Source organism: Mesoplodon densirostris, chromosome 1 (genome assembly GCF_025265405.1).
Source record: "Mesoplodon densirostris isolate mMesDen1 chromosome 1, mMesDen1 primary haplotype, whole genome shotgun sequence".
In the NCBI taxonomy this organism is placed as follows: domain Eukaryota; kingdom Metazoa; phylum Chordata; class Mammalia; order Artiodactyla; family Ziphiidae; genus Mesoplodon; species Mesoplodon densirostris.
The window spans coordinates 181,695,740-181,712,978 of record NC_082661.1 but is presented as its reverse complement, the minus strand read 5'-3'; the positions used below and the strand labels follow the sequence as shown (position 1 = coordinate 181,712,978).

The following is a 17,239-nucleotide window of genomic DNA, read 5'->3' as shown; positions in this document are numbered from 1 at the left end:
CGGGAAGCTCCTTGGAAACCGAAACAATGTTTCACTTATCTTTGAATTACCAGTGCCTAGCACAGTTCCTGAAACCTAGTTGGTATTCAATAAATAGAATATTTATACTACCTTGGGTAGAAGTTTAAGCTAGACCCAAAGTGATTGCAAATGACATGGAGTATGTTAATCCTTTACCCATTACAATGTCATTGAGATTGAAGTCAGCACTCAAGAATCAAAAGGTTTTCTTCAGTGCTATAGAGAGAATTCTTTTTAATTACAAACCAGAGATTTTTCATGCTATATTTTAGTTAAAAATTAGATCAGTTACTCCATTTGCTGTACATTTCCCCTGTTACAGTTATTAATTATCAAAGATATTAGCTGGTGTGAACAACTGCTTGCTCCCCACAGTCCATCTGTGCTCTCTTCTCAATAATGCATTGAAGTCGTAAGTGTTGGATTTATTGCCTCGGTGATTTCCACGGCACAAATAGTGATTTCATTACAGGACTGGGCAGAAGGGAGAGCTAATGGGTGAGGCAGAAAATGCTTAATCAATATCATTCGTGGCATAAGTTTAAAACCCTAAATCCCCAAGCAGATTTTGAAAATGGCTACACTCAAGGCCCCAGTCTATAGAAATGCATTTACTGCACCATGAAGTTGAGAATCATTTTCTTTCGTCCCAGTTCTCTATTACTCCACAGGCCTCTTAAGGACACACTGAGTCTCTGAATAACTCAGTGGGTCCAGAGAAGAAATCCCTGAAAGAATGAGCTGGGAATATATTATTTCCAGGAAAGGCCTTTCCTCTCCAAAACACATGCTCTTTTAAAATATAAAATATCAATTTAGGATCAACAATAGAGGAGAAAATTTCTGAATTTGAATGTTGAAAGAGACCTTACACATCAGACATCAGCCCTGGAACTGGTAGAAGCACCCTCTAACCTGGGTAGTCCACGGTACAGACCACATATTATTGAGTCAAGAGACTGACCAGATTTTGGTGACTAGGAGCCATCTACCCCCTCTATTAATTAAATGCTTGTAAGTAGGAATTTAACTGGAATGCTGAATCAGGCAGGCATTTCTGCTATAGTCATGCATCCTGACAGAAGCCACCTGTGTGTTCTGACAATAAAGCAAGTGTGCACCAAAGGATCAAGAGGGGCAAGTGTGATCAGGGGACCACTAAGCATTCTGGTATAAAGACTTCTGCATTATTAAACTTCTTGAACTCTGAATCCCTTTAAATACCTACAGGAACTATATAGTTTACAACATTAGAGAAAGATTCTTCCTTTCTTCAAAACCATACTGCTAATGTTCTCAAGTAAAAAGAAAGGGTCTAAGTGGTAGCCTCAATACCATGACGTGAATATAAGCCACAAAGCTGTATTTACATTGAACACACTGTGAGAAATAAGCAATCATAAAATGGTTAGCAAACAGACCCAATAAATTTTTCAATGTTCTTTCATGGGGCTACCATCTAGGAAATGCTGTCTCAGTGTTAAAACTATAGTCTTATTTTTCCTGCCACTCCCATCCCTCAGACAGAATGACCTCATCCCATTGTGTTACTTTTCATTGTCTACCTCAACACAACATTTCAACAATGTTCTTGAAATTTTGACTACATTTGAATTATATGTGAAATGTTCTTATTTTCTAGAATCTTTCTGTACTTAATTTGTATTTTTAAATTCTCCTTCAGAGGAAGCTAAGAAAACCTGCATTATTCAGATACTAGGATAGTGATTACAGCTCAACAATAAGAACTTAGTACACTTATTAAGAAAATGCACAGCTTTTGTTCTACCCTGTCACTTCTGTGTGTCTCAATTTAATGTCCTGTAATAAAAAATTATAAAATCATTAAAAATAAACAAATAAGCCATTCAAAATACCTTAGTTCTCCCCAAAGGCACTTAGGATGATTCCCATTCCATTCTTTTGAGAGTTTGATTTACTTATAAAAGCCATAAATATTTTATTAAAATGTAAGCAACTGAAGCAAATAAAAAAGCATATGAGAGATGAATTAAAATAAAAGGTAAGAAAACCTAATCAGTTCCCTATTAGAGTGAGAGAGGGACTTGGTAAATTCGGTTGGAATATCATCATTTTCCAAGGACAATGCCAGTTCAAAGAAGAGTTATTACCTTGTTTTGACAAAATTTCTCAGGGAGTGGGTGGAATCTCTGGGCTCTAGTGTCTCCTTATAAACAAGCATGAAATGTCATATGCAGAAAGCCCTCTCCCTTTCCGTCTCTACTCACAACTAGTACAATTTACCTATTATTTTCTTAACTTTTTATCCACATATTCTAAATGACGATAGAAGCCCAGAGATGGTAAGCAATCTATTCTCATTTCTATGGCTCCTTGAATTGTCCTTAAATGTTTGGCACAATTCTGTGCATGGAGTGAAAATTCCACAAATACAAGTGAGGGACGGCAATAGGAAGAAAATAACAAAGATTCTTCTATTAGAAAAAAGTCACTAACCATTACCACGTTTTATATACACACACAAAGAACTCCCTCTTTATCTACCCTTGGTTTCGCTTTCTGTGGTTTCAGTTACCTGTGGTCAATCATGGCCCAAAAATATTAAATGGAAAATTCTAAAAATAAGCAATTCATAAGTTTAATTTGGGTGCCGTTCTGAGTAGAGTGATAAAAATCTCTTGCTCTCCAGCTCAGTACCACCAGAAATGTGAATCACCTGTTAGTCCAGTGTATCCATACTGCATATGCTACCCGCCCATTAGTCTCTTAGCAGCCATCTCCATTAACAGATCAGCTTTACAAGTATTGCCATGCTTGTGTTCAAGTAACATTTATTTTACTTAATAATGGCCCCAAACCATAAGAGTAGTGATGCTGGCAATTCGGATAGCCTCTTACTGTGCCTGGTTTATAAATTAAACTTTATCTATGTATGTACATATAGGAAAAAACAATATATATAGGATTCAGTACCATCCATGGTTTCAGGCATCCACTGGGGGTCTTAGAAGCCCCTGTGGATAAGGGGGGACTACTGTGTGTGTATGTATATATATATATATATACATATATATATATATATGTATATATATATATCAGAAGAAACATTTATATATATATATTTATATAAACATAAAATATGCTTTTATACATAATATGCCTACACATATTATAAATTACATATATTATATATTATATAAAATATGCTCATTATCTCATATAATATCAGAACCCTGTTAATAGATTTTAAAATTAAATCTGAGGGAGAGGGAGAGAACCAGATAGTAAGAGTATATTAATTTAAAAATTAATTTATAATTCTACTCTAAGGCTCATTCAAGTGACATCTTCCTTAGTAGCCATGAGAAAACAAAAATCATTTTGACCCCCTAGATTGGATTTCCTAACCTTTACATTAGATTTCCTTAATCATATATTTCTGCAAAATTTATGATTAGTTCTTCTTTTTGAATCTTGATAGTTTGATTATATTATAGATACTACAATACTTTGATAGTAGATACTTAAATAGTAGAATGAAAAATGGTGAATTGTTAATACTATTCATAATGATATAAGACTAAACTTTATCACGGAGAAGCTATAGAGAATCTATCTGAAGTATGTATCTATATATAAAGATTCATCCTTTTCTTCATCACTGATCTTATATCATTCAGATTATTGACTAGCAGTACAAATAATACAACCTAACAATAAGAAACCAATAATAAAAACTCTTACATAAAACTCCCTCATGTTATTTTATATCTGTGCCTTCTATATCCCTGAATGTCCAGCTGTGATAAAAGAAGCTAAAGCATATTCTCTCAGTAGGGTATACTGATGATAGTGAAGACTGTTATGCAACCTCAGGCTTGAGTTTTACTGCCCAAATATGGCCTAAAACATTTTGATTTTTTAATTGCATTTGATAGCTACTTTGAACCTTGAGCTGAAACCAAATCATTATATTGTTAATGAAACAAAGTGGACCATTAAGAAATAACACCTCACATTTTCTCTTTATGTAGCTTATTTTTAATTAGTCTGATCAGAGCCATGGTTGAAAAAATATTATCTGCATATATATGTGGCTGATCACATAAAACTGATCAAAGATTCAACCATCATTAACTTGTTCATTATTACTAAGAAACTAAAGTCAGACATACTATATCCTATGAAGTAAAGTAACAGAAAATCAACACTAGAAAATGACAGTTTGTAAATGCGAGGTATAACTGTGCAAAAAAAAAAAAAAGGACACAGCAAAATTAAGTGAGACAACACAAGTAAAACACTGAGAAGAGCTAGATACTCCCCTTCCCCAACATTACTTCCGGTCAGTCCAATGATAGTCACCACTCATGTAATGTATATGTGCTAACACAATTTAGAAGTTGATCTTTATTTAAATGTCAACAAGAAGTGTTTTATTGCATTATAATAAAAGCTATATTGTCAGGACTTACCTTTTTTAAAGTTCCTAATATTTGTGTCATATAAAAATTTGAAATAACAAGAGAATAATGGATATTATATTAATAATTACTTATACTAATAAGTTATTAATAATAAATTAAATATACATATTAGCTCATCCTTACCTGAAAATCTGATATCATCATTACAAACATAAACTTTGTGAGAAGCAATTTTGTTCCCTGCCAGTGTCTCCACTAACAAGAACTTTCAAAATTTTACTAATACATAGCTTGTATAACCCCTGAGAAATTTTTATTCTCTATCAAATTTACAGTCTAGATAGTTAGATAATGTTAATATAAATGAAATAATGGCAATATGTATATACAACCAGCCAGGCCAGCTTAAACATGGTCTTATCTATATAAAGCATCACAGCAAAGGCAAGTATTTCCCACAACTTCCACCATATCCTACACAGACATCTAGGGAAAAAAAGTAGTGATTTACAACTGCTTACTTTTGAAGCCAGGCAATTGGTTTTGTTTACTCAGGATCCTGAGAGTACTCAATAATAGATGAAAGGATGGATGGAAGAAACAGTATGCACTGATACTTATGTGTATATAAATTCTGAAGAAATTCATAGCAGAAGCTCATCCTTACAGAATCAAATTCATCTGAGGGGTTTTCATCAAAGAAGTGTTATTTGAACTAAATCTCCAAGCGCAGGATTTTTATGCAACTTAGCAGATGTATATATAGTATCATCTCATTTAGTATGGAAACATCACAACCAAAATCTGAATTAATTTAATAATAAAGTGAAGAGAAAATGCTAACCAGTAAATTATTGCATCATTTGAAAGCCTATTTAATTAGAAGACAGCTACAAGGATGCATGTAATCCTGAGGTGCTGCCCTCTAGGTCCTAGGCAGGAATAAGAACCCCTAATGCAAGACAAGATCTCAGGTATGTCAGAAATGCAGATCCTGTATTATGAAGAATGCCAAAATGACAGTAAGCTGTTGAGGAGGAAAAAGCCAGTTGGAAAGCAAATAAGATATCAAAAATCATGACAGAAAAACCAAATATAATGCCAGTGATGAGGGAAATCCCATATAAAGCCTCTCTGAGATTAAAGTACACTGCTAGTAATAGCTAGACTTCAAGAGTTACTTGTAGCAAAACAAATACCGTTGTATGTTGTTTGCTTTGTAGTGTTTAATTTTCATTCTCGCATATTTATACAAATCTTAGATTTAAAATATCAACCGCTGTATCATCATTATAAGTTCCTTAAGTGGACTGCTGTAACCACAATTTCCAGGAAAAAGAAAAAGAATGAGATTGTTTTCAAACTGATTAGCAACTGTACCTCATTGCACAGTTGTATGAAGAAACAGATTTGGAAACATAACATCAAGATTAGTGGGGCCTTTGAGCCACAGTCTCAATTTGGATTCCCATCACTATACCTGGCAATAGTGCCAATTTAACAGGCATCAGGCTGTGCAGAAGATTTTCATGTAAATGAAAACAGTTTGGGACATTTTGCTTTCCCTCAGTAAAAGATAAATATAACTTTTCACTGGCACCAAAAATAAAACAGGTTAACATAGAATGATCCAGGGCAGAGTCCATTAGAGGAAGAACTAATTTGGCAGGTGCACCAAACTTTTGGACATCATGGGCCATGAGTCTAGGGAGTACTAAAGAGTTTGAAAAATGCAGGTACAAAAGGTATTAAAGGACAAAGCACAGACATAACATTCTGAAATTTATAGGTGTAAAATCACCAAAATAAAAATAATTATTTTATTTTCAATATTGATTTTTAAAGTTTTATATATTTCAAATTTAAACTAATTCTTTACATGATAAAATATAACATTAAAATTTTTAATAAAAATAATAAAAACTTGTATATAATTAATATAAAATAAATGAAGAAGTTCCCAAACATTATAATGCCGCGCTATGTGCCTAATCATTAGTGTGGATTTTTGAAAATTCATTGTAGCCCTCTACCTCTATCCTAGAGTCAAGATGATCTGGGCTTGATATCATAAGACTTTATTATCTCAGTCATATAGTTCTCACAGTCATCCAGGGATGAACATTTTTAATTTCTTCCTAGACTATGCCAAGTACCCATTAGTCTATTACTTAAACTCATGTATTCATTCACGCATTCAATAAATATGTATTTAGTTCTTACTGTGTTTAAGGGACCACATGAAACAACATAAGGCATAGAAAAATGTGGTTCGTCATAGATTTTTGAACTCAAGAAGGTTATAAGTATATGTTAGAAGGGTTTATGTTCCATCCAGAAGCCTTGAGGCCAAGGACTTGGTGTATCTCCAGCAACTAGCCCAGCATCAGGACCAGCAAAGGCATTCAGCAAGTCTTTGTTGAAGTCAGTAGGTTACTGAATGAATATTTCTATTTGGTTTTGTGGACACAAGCACATGAATTTATGAAAATAATTCATATAGCCAACCCCTAGTTATTTCTTGTTGCAAAACTGAAATACAAATTGTTTGTAAAGAAGAAAATACACTCACAAAGGGCAAAGTCATTTAAATATTTAAGATACATATTTTAAATTGCACTTTAATGCAAGGAGAACTATTACCTTTCAAATGGAACTCATTTTTTTTTCACTTTATGATATCACTTTGCAGGAGTTCACAAAAATATTTTTTCACACAAAATGCACTAGAATTATTATCCTCCTGCAAATAGTGTTTTCTTTCACATTATTCTCAAGTTACAGACATCTGAAATTTTTCAAAATCATATTGATTTCCTGTCTTATTACCCTATACTTGTTATCTCAAGATAGCAATTGTTACATTATTTTTTTTTTTTTTTTTTTTTTTTTTTTTTCTTTTTGCGGTATGTGGGCCTCTCACTGTTGTGGCCTCTCCCGTTGCGGAGCACAGGCTCCGGATGCGCAGGCCCAGCGGCCATGGCTCACGGGCCCAGCCGCTCCGCGGCATATGGGATCCTCCCAGACCGGGGCACGAACCCGTATCCCCTGCATCGGCAGGCGGACTTCTTAACCACTTGCGCCACCAGGGAGGCCCGCAATTGTTACATTAGTTGGCAACTTAGATCTTAAGAAAATACTGAAATTGAGTATTAAGGTGTTGATTTCATCTAAGAACTTAAAAGTATAAAAAACTAGTTTGTTTTATAAGTGTAAAGGTAGCATAACATAAATTCAGGCTCTTAATTAAGCACTTCCTGAAAATGCTTCTTTAACTAAATTACTAGTAGAATCAAGATAATTAAAATTGATGATCCAACAGTCCATTATACTCACACTAATTAACCATTAGAATGCTTAAGAGCTCTAAGAGATAGATTGCTCTTCAAACAAATAAATTTCAAAGTAAAATATAGTATCTTTGTGGGAGAGTCTATAAAAGTAAATATTAAATCACTTCTCAGCAATATTGACTCTTGCCAATAAATCTGGAAAATAACAACACTATTTCCAAACAAAGAAGATGGCTAGTTTGTTTTGCACCCACAAAGGATAAATGACATAGTAAGTAGAATCAGCCAGTCAGAGCAAAGTGTGTGTGTATATACATATATATATATATATATATGTATATACATACACACCCTCCCTTACATATATATATATATATATATATATATATATATATACACACATCCTTATACAAGCACACAACTTTTCTACTAGCTCACCCCATCCATTGCCTCCCTTTCCTTTCTTGCATTATATGCATATCTCCTTCAATAGTCTATGATTTTGTCAGGGAGCAGAAATTATACCTTATTCATGTTTGTTTCTCCACTTCCCCAGTCCTCCTGTGCTCCAGCACCTACCTATGACTCTTTTATGTACAGAAAGAAATCAAAACAAGTATCATTTAATATAAAACAAAATAATCCGATTAACTGAGGTTTCTAACTTTTTACACTTCTTGTTAAAAAGAAAAACTAACATCATTTAATGGGTGGGAAACATTTCTACCAATTTCCAAGTCAACACAGACATCTAGTTTTAAAATCCCTAAAGGTCTCCCTAAATAATCTTACACATATTTTATCTGGGAGTATATGTAAGGCTCCTATCCCAGTTCAGAATGTTTTCCAGATTAGACCCTTCCCCTTACATTTTGTATTTGGCCAATATGAGCTTAGTAAGAAGAAGAGAGCTTTGATTTTGAGCTGTCACCATCCATCCACATCGTGAATCCCTGATCAACTATAGGTTTCTTTCCTGAGGACCCAAAGTAAAAAGCAGTATCAGAAAGCTAAAGTGTAGCTTAGCAAATCATAGTGTTTACCCTACTGGAAATAAGATCCAATGTTGATAATTGATGTCTAAATAGTATCAGACACATTATACTGTGTTTACCTCTCTAGGCTCCAAAGCCAGTGTGAGTTAGATAAAGTGATAAATAAGAAATAAAGCATACTAGTTAGGAAGTCAGGCAACCACTTCTGCAACTCACCAGGTAAATGATTTTTAACTAATTATTTAAACCACCTAAGTCTTAGTTTTTTTCAACTGTAAAATGGGAATAATTATATTTATCTTACAACAGCCTTGGGAGGCTTAAATAAGATGACCTGAGTCCAGCATGTAGCATGGTACCTAGCACACAGTAAATGCTCAATAAATGACAGTGATGATAATGAGGAGAATGTTAGAGACGTGTCCAGGCAGGTGTCCTGGACCAAGAGATGAAACAAGTTCCCACAGCTGCTCAGGTGGCTAGGAAGAGAAATCACTGCAGAAATCCTAAAGAATTAAGGTAGGACCAGAGGTAACATCTAGGCAAACTTCGACACTCTTCCAGTGAACCAAGCTGCAGTGTGATAATTTCTTACACTATTTTTCCTTATATAATACTTACATTTTACCAACTGCCTCAATACTTAGAAAACAAAATATTAATTAGTAACATGATTTTCAAGAATCAAGCCAGTAGAAAAGATATTTTCCATCAAGTTTCTTAATATTACTCAAGTAATACCAAAGACACAACTTTCTATTTTTACCACCAGTAAAACTACCAGCCTGTACACAAAACTCATGTTTGGTAGCACTGAAACAAATGTTTCTAACCAATCCCCAATACACATAAAGTTGCACATACTCTAACATAACCAAAGGCTAGTCTGGAAAATTTACATAGCCTATATAAATGAAACAGAAAGTTTAGGCATCAAGATAAACAAGAATAAAGTCATTAGCAAGTGCATTTTGAAAAAATTAAAACACTTCTTTAAATAAATTGAGAAATTTACAAGCAGTGGTGTGATATGTACATGTGTGTACTCATATATATCTATATGTACATATGAAATAATATTTTTAAGGAATCTAATTTCCAGAATAAAGTATATTTCAAATCCCACTTCTTTGCAAAGACAGAGTAATGATTCAGACATGATAAAAAAAGAAAAAGAAAAAAGCATTCACTGTTTTCTACATGCTGCTTACATTGAATTAAATAGAAATATAGTTAATCTCCAGAATGAATTTACAAATATTTAGCTTTATTTTTAACTCTACTGATTAGGCATGCCAGTCATGCAATCACTAAAGTAAACAAGGTAATAATATTTTGAGCCAAGATAATGGCAACAGAAATGAGAGAAGTGGATGCATGTAAAAGATATGTCATTGATGTCAACAAAGTAACTGACAAATAATGGGACATTTGGAACAAGGGACAAGGAAGTGTTGAAGGGCACTGGCAAAGCTGACTTAACTCGGTGCTCCCCAAAACAGAAAAAGGACCATGGGAAGAACTTAGTTTGTATCCAGAGATAATGAGCCCAGTTTGAGACAAATTTAGAGACAAATTCGAGAAATACTAGTAATTGGAAAAATATTATAATGCCTGCTTCTTATTTTATATATTAATAGGTAGAAATTGACTCAACTGAAAATTCATTAAATTTAGTAGATGAAAAACAAATGTCAAATAATAGGCCTCTGAATTACAACATAAAATAGGGAAAAATGTCTTGATAGTGATAAAGGCTACATCTCAAAAAATTAATTCCTTCATGAAGCAAGTCTGTTTCTTTCACTACATACAGATTACTGAAAAACAAAACCCCGTTAGCTACAAAAACCCTAAAGTAACATCCTTTCAACAACCTAGAGAGGTAGAATCCTCGCTAGGTAACATTGGCCTTATAAAAATAGAAGATTTCCCCCGTGATATATGGGAACAGCATGAGCATTCTACTCAATGATAATCAATAGAAATATTTATACTTAGAAGAACTCTACTCAGAAATAACATTCAACAAGCAAATATTTCCTATGTTTTGCAATTCTAGAGAGGGAAAAACAACCTTTTTATTATTCCCTCTCAAAAGCGGACTGTCATTTTCTGTTCTTCAGAGTACTTACTGTACTTAAAATAATCCTTGCTATCCTACGGAAAAGATGTTTAAATGGCCTGTAACCAACTAATTAGAATATGAGCAATACACATGCATATTCATATATACACATATATATGTGTACAAATATACATATTATCTTGCAGTGAATATAAGATTAAAATGACCATTTTTACTTAATCACAAACTGGAAACTTTAAAAAGTTATTCTTTCCCCTTAAAGTCACAAGCTTGAACATTTTAAATGAAAGGGAAAAAGAATAATGAGTTATTTTTATTCATCTAACATTACAAAATTTGCGTATGTGAAAGGTACATATATGTGATGTTGAGACAGACATTGGAAAATTACTGCTTAGGCAAATATCATTGATGTCAAGACAGTAACTAGTTTAGCAGAGTAGAAATTTTTCCTGAGGGGAATTTCCTAAATAATGTCAGCTTCTACCTCTCATCATTAGAATAGCATATAATGATTTCTTAGTTCAGACTCTAGATCATATTGCTTTCTGGGGAGTTAAGTTTTCATATTCTTGGATCTCTATAAGTTATGCCTTAAGAATAATTAACTCACCTGAAAAATACTGACCTAAAGTATCGAAGGAAACTGTAAGTAATTATAAATAGGAGTTTATCAGGTTAAAATTCACCGAAAGAAACTGTTCTCTCAGAAAGATAGGACAAGAAAACTCTATGGACACTTTAAATAAAGCCCTGTAACAAAAGGTCTGGGGAAGCAGAGGCTTATTAGATTTATATTTTCTACTGCCCTTGCTGTTCATTTTCATTTTATAAAATAACATATTTGGGGGCTTCCCTGGTGGCGCAGTGGTTGAGAGTCCGCCTGCCAATGCAGGGGACACGGGTTCGTGCCCCGGTCCAGGAAGATCCCACATACCACAGAGCGGCTGGGCCCATGAGCCATGGCCGCTGAGCCTGAGCGTCCAGAGTCTGTGCTCCGCGACGGGAGAGGCCACAACGGTGAGAGGCCCGAGTACCGCAAAACAACCAAACAGACAAACAAAACATATTTGGGTCATCTTCAGGTAGGTTGAGTAAAGTGATTTATTTTCCAAAATGGGACAATAAGCATAAACTGGGACTGTCCTGTTGAATACTCTATCCATAGGGGAGAGCATGGCTGTGTGCCTCTCCTGCTTCAGCACATTAATATAAATCAGGTAAAAATGGAGAAAGGGACAGAGACAGAGAAGATGAATAGAGAATACCCAGGTCAGATTGGAAAGGGAAAAGAAAGCATAGGGCACAAGGTCACATGACTGACGATTATGTGAGGAAGGAGAAAGGGCTGCTATATTTACTGACTGGGTGACAAGAATGGATTTACATGGATTGTATCTGAGCCTCAAGATATTTGCTTAATGCCAGTGGATAGCCTCTCCATCACTACCCAGCCACTATGTGTGCATGTGTGTGTGTAAATAATATTTCTATATATACAGTATACATCTATGTATATATTTTATACAACAAATATGAAATAGTTGTCCAAAACTAATATATCACCAAAATTTGCACTTTCCATACCAGATTTAAATAATTTTGAAATCATAAGTAACTGGCCACAAGATTATATATATATATATGTATATTACATATATGTGTATTTATGTATGTCTTTCTATATTGTGTATATGTGTACGTCAATGCATGTATATATTCCTATGAATATACACGTGAATATAACTAATGCTAACTTTCAGATTTTCAAAATCATTTAAGTCAACCTGGGAAAATCTACTGTGATGTTGTATTCAGATACGTTTAGCTGTTAAATTCTACTTACAAATACAACTTAGTATGTTATTTTCTTGATATTAAGATATCATTGGGGCTTCCCTGGTGGTGCAGTGGTTGAGAATCTGCCTGCTGATGCAGGGGACACGGGTTCGAGCCCTGGTCTGGGAGGATCCCACATGCCACGGAGCGGCTGGGCCTAGTGGGCCATGGCCGCTGAGCCTGTGCATCCGGAGCCTGTGCTCCACAACAAGAGAGGCCGCAACGGTGAGAGGCCCGTGCGCTGCGATGAAGAGTGGCCCCCACTTGCCACAACTAGAGAAAGCCCTCGCACAGAAATGAAGACCCAACACAGCCAAAAATAAATAAATAAATAAATAAATAAATAAAAAAAGATATCATCAACTTTAAGAATCACTTTCAATTTCAGGGAAGAAAATACATGTTAAACATCCACACTAATTATAAGTACCATCCTAATTTCAGAAAGATTAAAATGTGAAAAATATGACTTGACATTAAAAAAGTATAACCAAGGGGTTAGGAGTTTTAAAATAAAACATACCCCCAAACAAGAAACTCTATAAAGAAAATATGTGGGATTTTTTAATAAATAATGAGTGCTAACTACCTAACTGATATAGTTCAAATTAGGACTTGCACTCTGGATACCAGCAGCCTCTAGATAATAAATCAAGCAGGAAATTGTGTACACTCACACACACACACACACACACACAGAATAAAGGTATCATGGTTTATTATTTTTCATAAATCATCACCATAAAAATTATGAATTATTCACAGTAAATTCCAAGTAAGCCAGGAATGATGTAGCATATATAAAGCATAAGTTTCCATGACAAATAAGAACAAGTATATAAAATCCTATAGATATATGACCCATAACACATTACAGAACATTGATTTCCCAGAGGCTAATGTTAAACTCACATACCCAATTTTTCATTCTCTCATATAACTCAAATCTATTCATGCTGCACAATTACTTTTGCATAATAATATATTGTATTTTAGTTATCTGAGCTATTTCATCTGTAACAATAGTTCTTCCTTATTTTAAATGAGCATCTTTGGAAGCATATTATTTTCTTTATGATCTTTCAATCACCTTGACCATTTTTTAAAGTGTATGATGTCTTTCATTCACACATCAGGTAGCATGCTTCAAAGTTTTAAAAATTCACATAAATAGGAAGAGTTCTCAGGAATGTAATTTGATGAAGGGGATTACATTTCTGTCTCCAAGAACTAAGCATTACACGTTTGATACATTGAAATGTTCACATTAAAAAGAAATTATAATCTCAAAAGAAGTGAATACAAGAGAAAACAAGGAAATAACAGCTCAACTAATTTTTACTAAAGGAAAACTAAATAAGGGTAGAAAGATAGGGATGGAAAGACAAGAGGCAAAAAGGATTCTTATGTATGGAGAAAAGGACTAAGAAAGTAAAGAAGGAGTTAATAAAATCTAGGCATTCTATTTTTCTTAGCTTTGGGCTCCAATCTTAGCTGACATCAGAGGAATTTAGTCTGAGGTGACCAAAGAGAAATATATTTTATCTACCACCAAATAAGAATGGTGGAAGTTTTTATCCAAGGTAATTCAACAACATGAATTAGTAATTAGGATATTAAACAGAGATCAAGGCTGAAGTTTCCTCAAAACTGCCTACTTTTTAGAACAATTTTTTTAATCTTATTGAAAAAAATGGGAATAATCTCTAGACTTTGACATCTGATTACATTTCAAACTACCTTTTGTCTGTAACACGTTTCCCTTCTGTTCACAATGGTCACTCTTGCTTTTTCCTATTTTTAGAACTTGCTTCATTTCATTAAGCTGCAATTAGCAAGCGTCCCTTCCACATATATATCACTGATTCCTTCGAACTAGCATCATCCTTTGTTGCTTTTAGACTTTCATAGAAGCCAGAGTTTCTTCCTGGGAGTTCTCTAAACCTTAGTTTAGATATATGGATCAAGCTACAGACATTAATGTTTCAAAGAATGCTCATGGCAAAATAAATATTAAGAAGGTATTGACAGGGGATATGTAGCCACAATCTTTACTGACAGTGGCCAAGCTGTGACAAAGCCACAGGAGTATAGGACTATTTCGGCAATCATGGCACAGTCAGGCACCATCATTGCTACTGTCCAAAAGAGCACATATGGGAGTGAAGAAAAGGTGCTTTTTTAAAAAGACCATCATGGGGCTTCCCTCGTGGCGCAGTGGTTGAGAGTCCGCCTGCCGATGCAGGGGATACGGGTTCGTGCCCCTGTCTGGGAAGATCCCACGTGCCGCGGAGTGGCTGGGCCCGTGAGCCATGGCCGCTGAGCCTGCGTGTCCGGAGCCTGTGCTCCGCAACGGGAGAGGCCATAACAGTGAGAAGCCCACATACCGCAAAAAAAAAAAAAAAAAAAAAAAAAAAGACCATCATGAAGATAACCCTACTCTTTATTTCATAGCATGTTACAATGTTATAGCTTTTCTGAAATAATATTAAGTTATAGTATCCAGATCATATAGGTAAAAACACTTTAAAATGTGGGAATAAAAGAAAAAAAAAGAAGTTGTTGGGTAAGAAGAGCCAGAATGACTTACCTAGACAATCCTCTTCTGCAGTGGTTCTCAAAGTGTGGTGTGTGGATTAATAGCACCAGTATCATATGGGAACTATAAGAAATGCAAATTACAGGTCCCACCTCAGACCTACTAAATTAAAAATAATCAGGGAAGTGGATGTTGGAGCTGAAGAAGGGGGAGGTGATTTTTATGCATGATAAAGTTTGAGAACCACTGTTCAATTGTATTCCAATACCATAAGTAACCAAATAATATTTTTCTTAGTTCTAAAACTACAAATTTACCTCACTGAGGAAAAACATTCTTCTGACCTTTTTAACAAAACTTTCAGAATCGCTTAGGTTCCTATTTATCTGAAGGTTCTAGTTAAGAATTGAGGGCCTCCCTGGTGGCGCAGTGGTTGAGAGTCCGCCTGCCGATGCAGGGGATACGGGTTCGTGCCCTGGTCTGTGAGGATCCCATATGCCGCGGAGCGGCTGGGCCCGTGGGCCATGGCCGCTGAGCCTGCGCGTCCGGAGCCTGCGCGTCCGGAGCCTGTGCTCCGCAACGGGGGAGGCCACAACAGTGAGAGGCCCGCATACCGGAAAAAAAAAAAAAAAAAAAAGAATTGAGCAGCTCCATCTCAGGCTTTAGAACTGTTGCATTCTGCGTGCTAGTATGAGAATGAGGGACATTAGTGAGATAGCGGGGGACTCTTCAGTCACAGATGTACCCATGGAAGTTAGTCAGGTCAGCACTTCACATTCCCCAAATCTTGCCCCCAAAGTTGTCTTTTTATAACTGACTTTTCTTGTGTCATTTTTCCCCAGATACCTTTATCAATGAATGTGTCAACTTTTCTGGCATACGACCAGCCCACAATAAGTTACTGTGGGGTGCATCATGAACTTCTCTCTCATAAATCCTTTGAAACGAATGCACAGGAAGATACGATGGAAACACACCTAGAGACTGAGCTGGACCTGAGCACAATCACAACAGCTGGCCGAATCAGTGACCATAAACAGCAGCTGGCTTAATTGAGCTAATTGGTAACCAAGGGTTGCCATCAAACTTTGTAACCTCAAGGACAAAATGAGGAAGATTTGTTCATTGTGGACTCTAAAAACGAAAGAAAACAATCCCCTGTTAAATTAAACAAAAATCCAAGATTGATTCATGAAGTAAAGAAGACATGAATTGTTTCAACTCTACACTTTATAATTAGCTAAGTTGTGCACTATTTTTTTGACTTAGAGTATGACCCTGAAAAAAAAAATCTTTTTTCTCAAAACTTATCCTACCTACCTGTAAAAACTGTACAGAGCTAATGTATTTTTCATATTGTAAAATTTCAATTATAGAAACAACTCGTATGTACAGTACCATAATTTAATTACATTTTACTTTACAAACTTTATGTATTTCAGTTTCTAAAATTTTAAATTAACAAAAATTATTTCTTGTGTTATTCAGAATTACTCAGTTTTGTAGGGACTGTTTTGTTACTGCTTTTGTGCCCAGAAACCTTGACTCTCAAATTCTGTGCTGTGCAAAACATGCACGATTTTTATCATGCTTACTGCGTAGAATTTTATCTACTTGGTCCAGAAATAATACATTAACCAAAAAGGGTTTGTTGAGACTTATAAGAAGTTCTTCAATTACATAGACAGGTCTTTCTTATAAATGAAAAAAATCAAAGATTTTTTAACACTTCTCAGACTTAACTGTTGCCTTGAATTACAGCCTAGTTTCTAAGCAGTGAAATGTAATGATAAAGAGGGATATTTTAACAACGTATTTCTGAATGAATGACTCATTATTTCATTCTTTTGAGTAACCCATTGTTAAGGGTGGGGGGAAGCATGGACAAAACATCACTGGAAACAAAGGCCGTAACCACAGCAACAGAGTTTGATATACTTAAAAGGTGCAGCTGCCAGTGACAAAGAAAAACTCTGTTACATCTCATTACTTCAGGCCAAGGTGGGAGAATAAAGCATAATAATTGTACAGTAGTAATTTTTCTCTTAATTAAC

The 17,239-nt window shown here is 35.0% G+C and overlaps 2 protein-coding genes across 2 annotated transcripts in view; one reads left to right on the top strand and one right to left on the bottom strand.

Annotated features, from left to right (window-relative positions):
* Positions 1-16,237, top strand: part of LRRTM3 (leucine rich repeat transmembrane neuronal 3) — a 181,965-nt gene extending 165,728 nt beyond the window's left edge. The window contains exon 3 of the mRNA XM_060082666.1: positions 16,028-16,237. Within this exon, the coding sequence (XP_059938649.1) occupies positions 16,028-16,237 (210 nt within the window). The remainder of the gene's footprint in view (positions 1-16,027) is intronic.
* The window catches only part of CTNNA3 (catenin alpha 3), a 1,652,440-nt gene that overhangs the window by 1,112,075 nt on the left and 523,126 nt on the right, over positions 1-17,239 (bottom strand). The window lies entirely within an intron of this gene.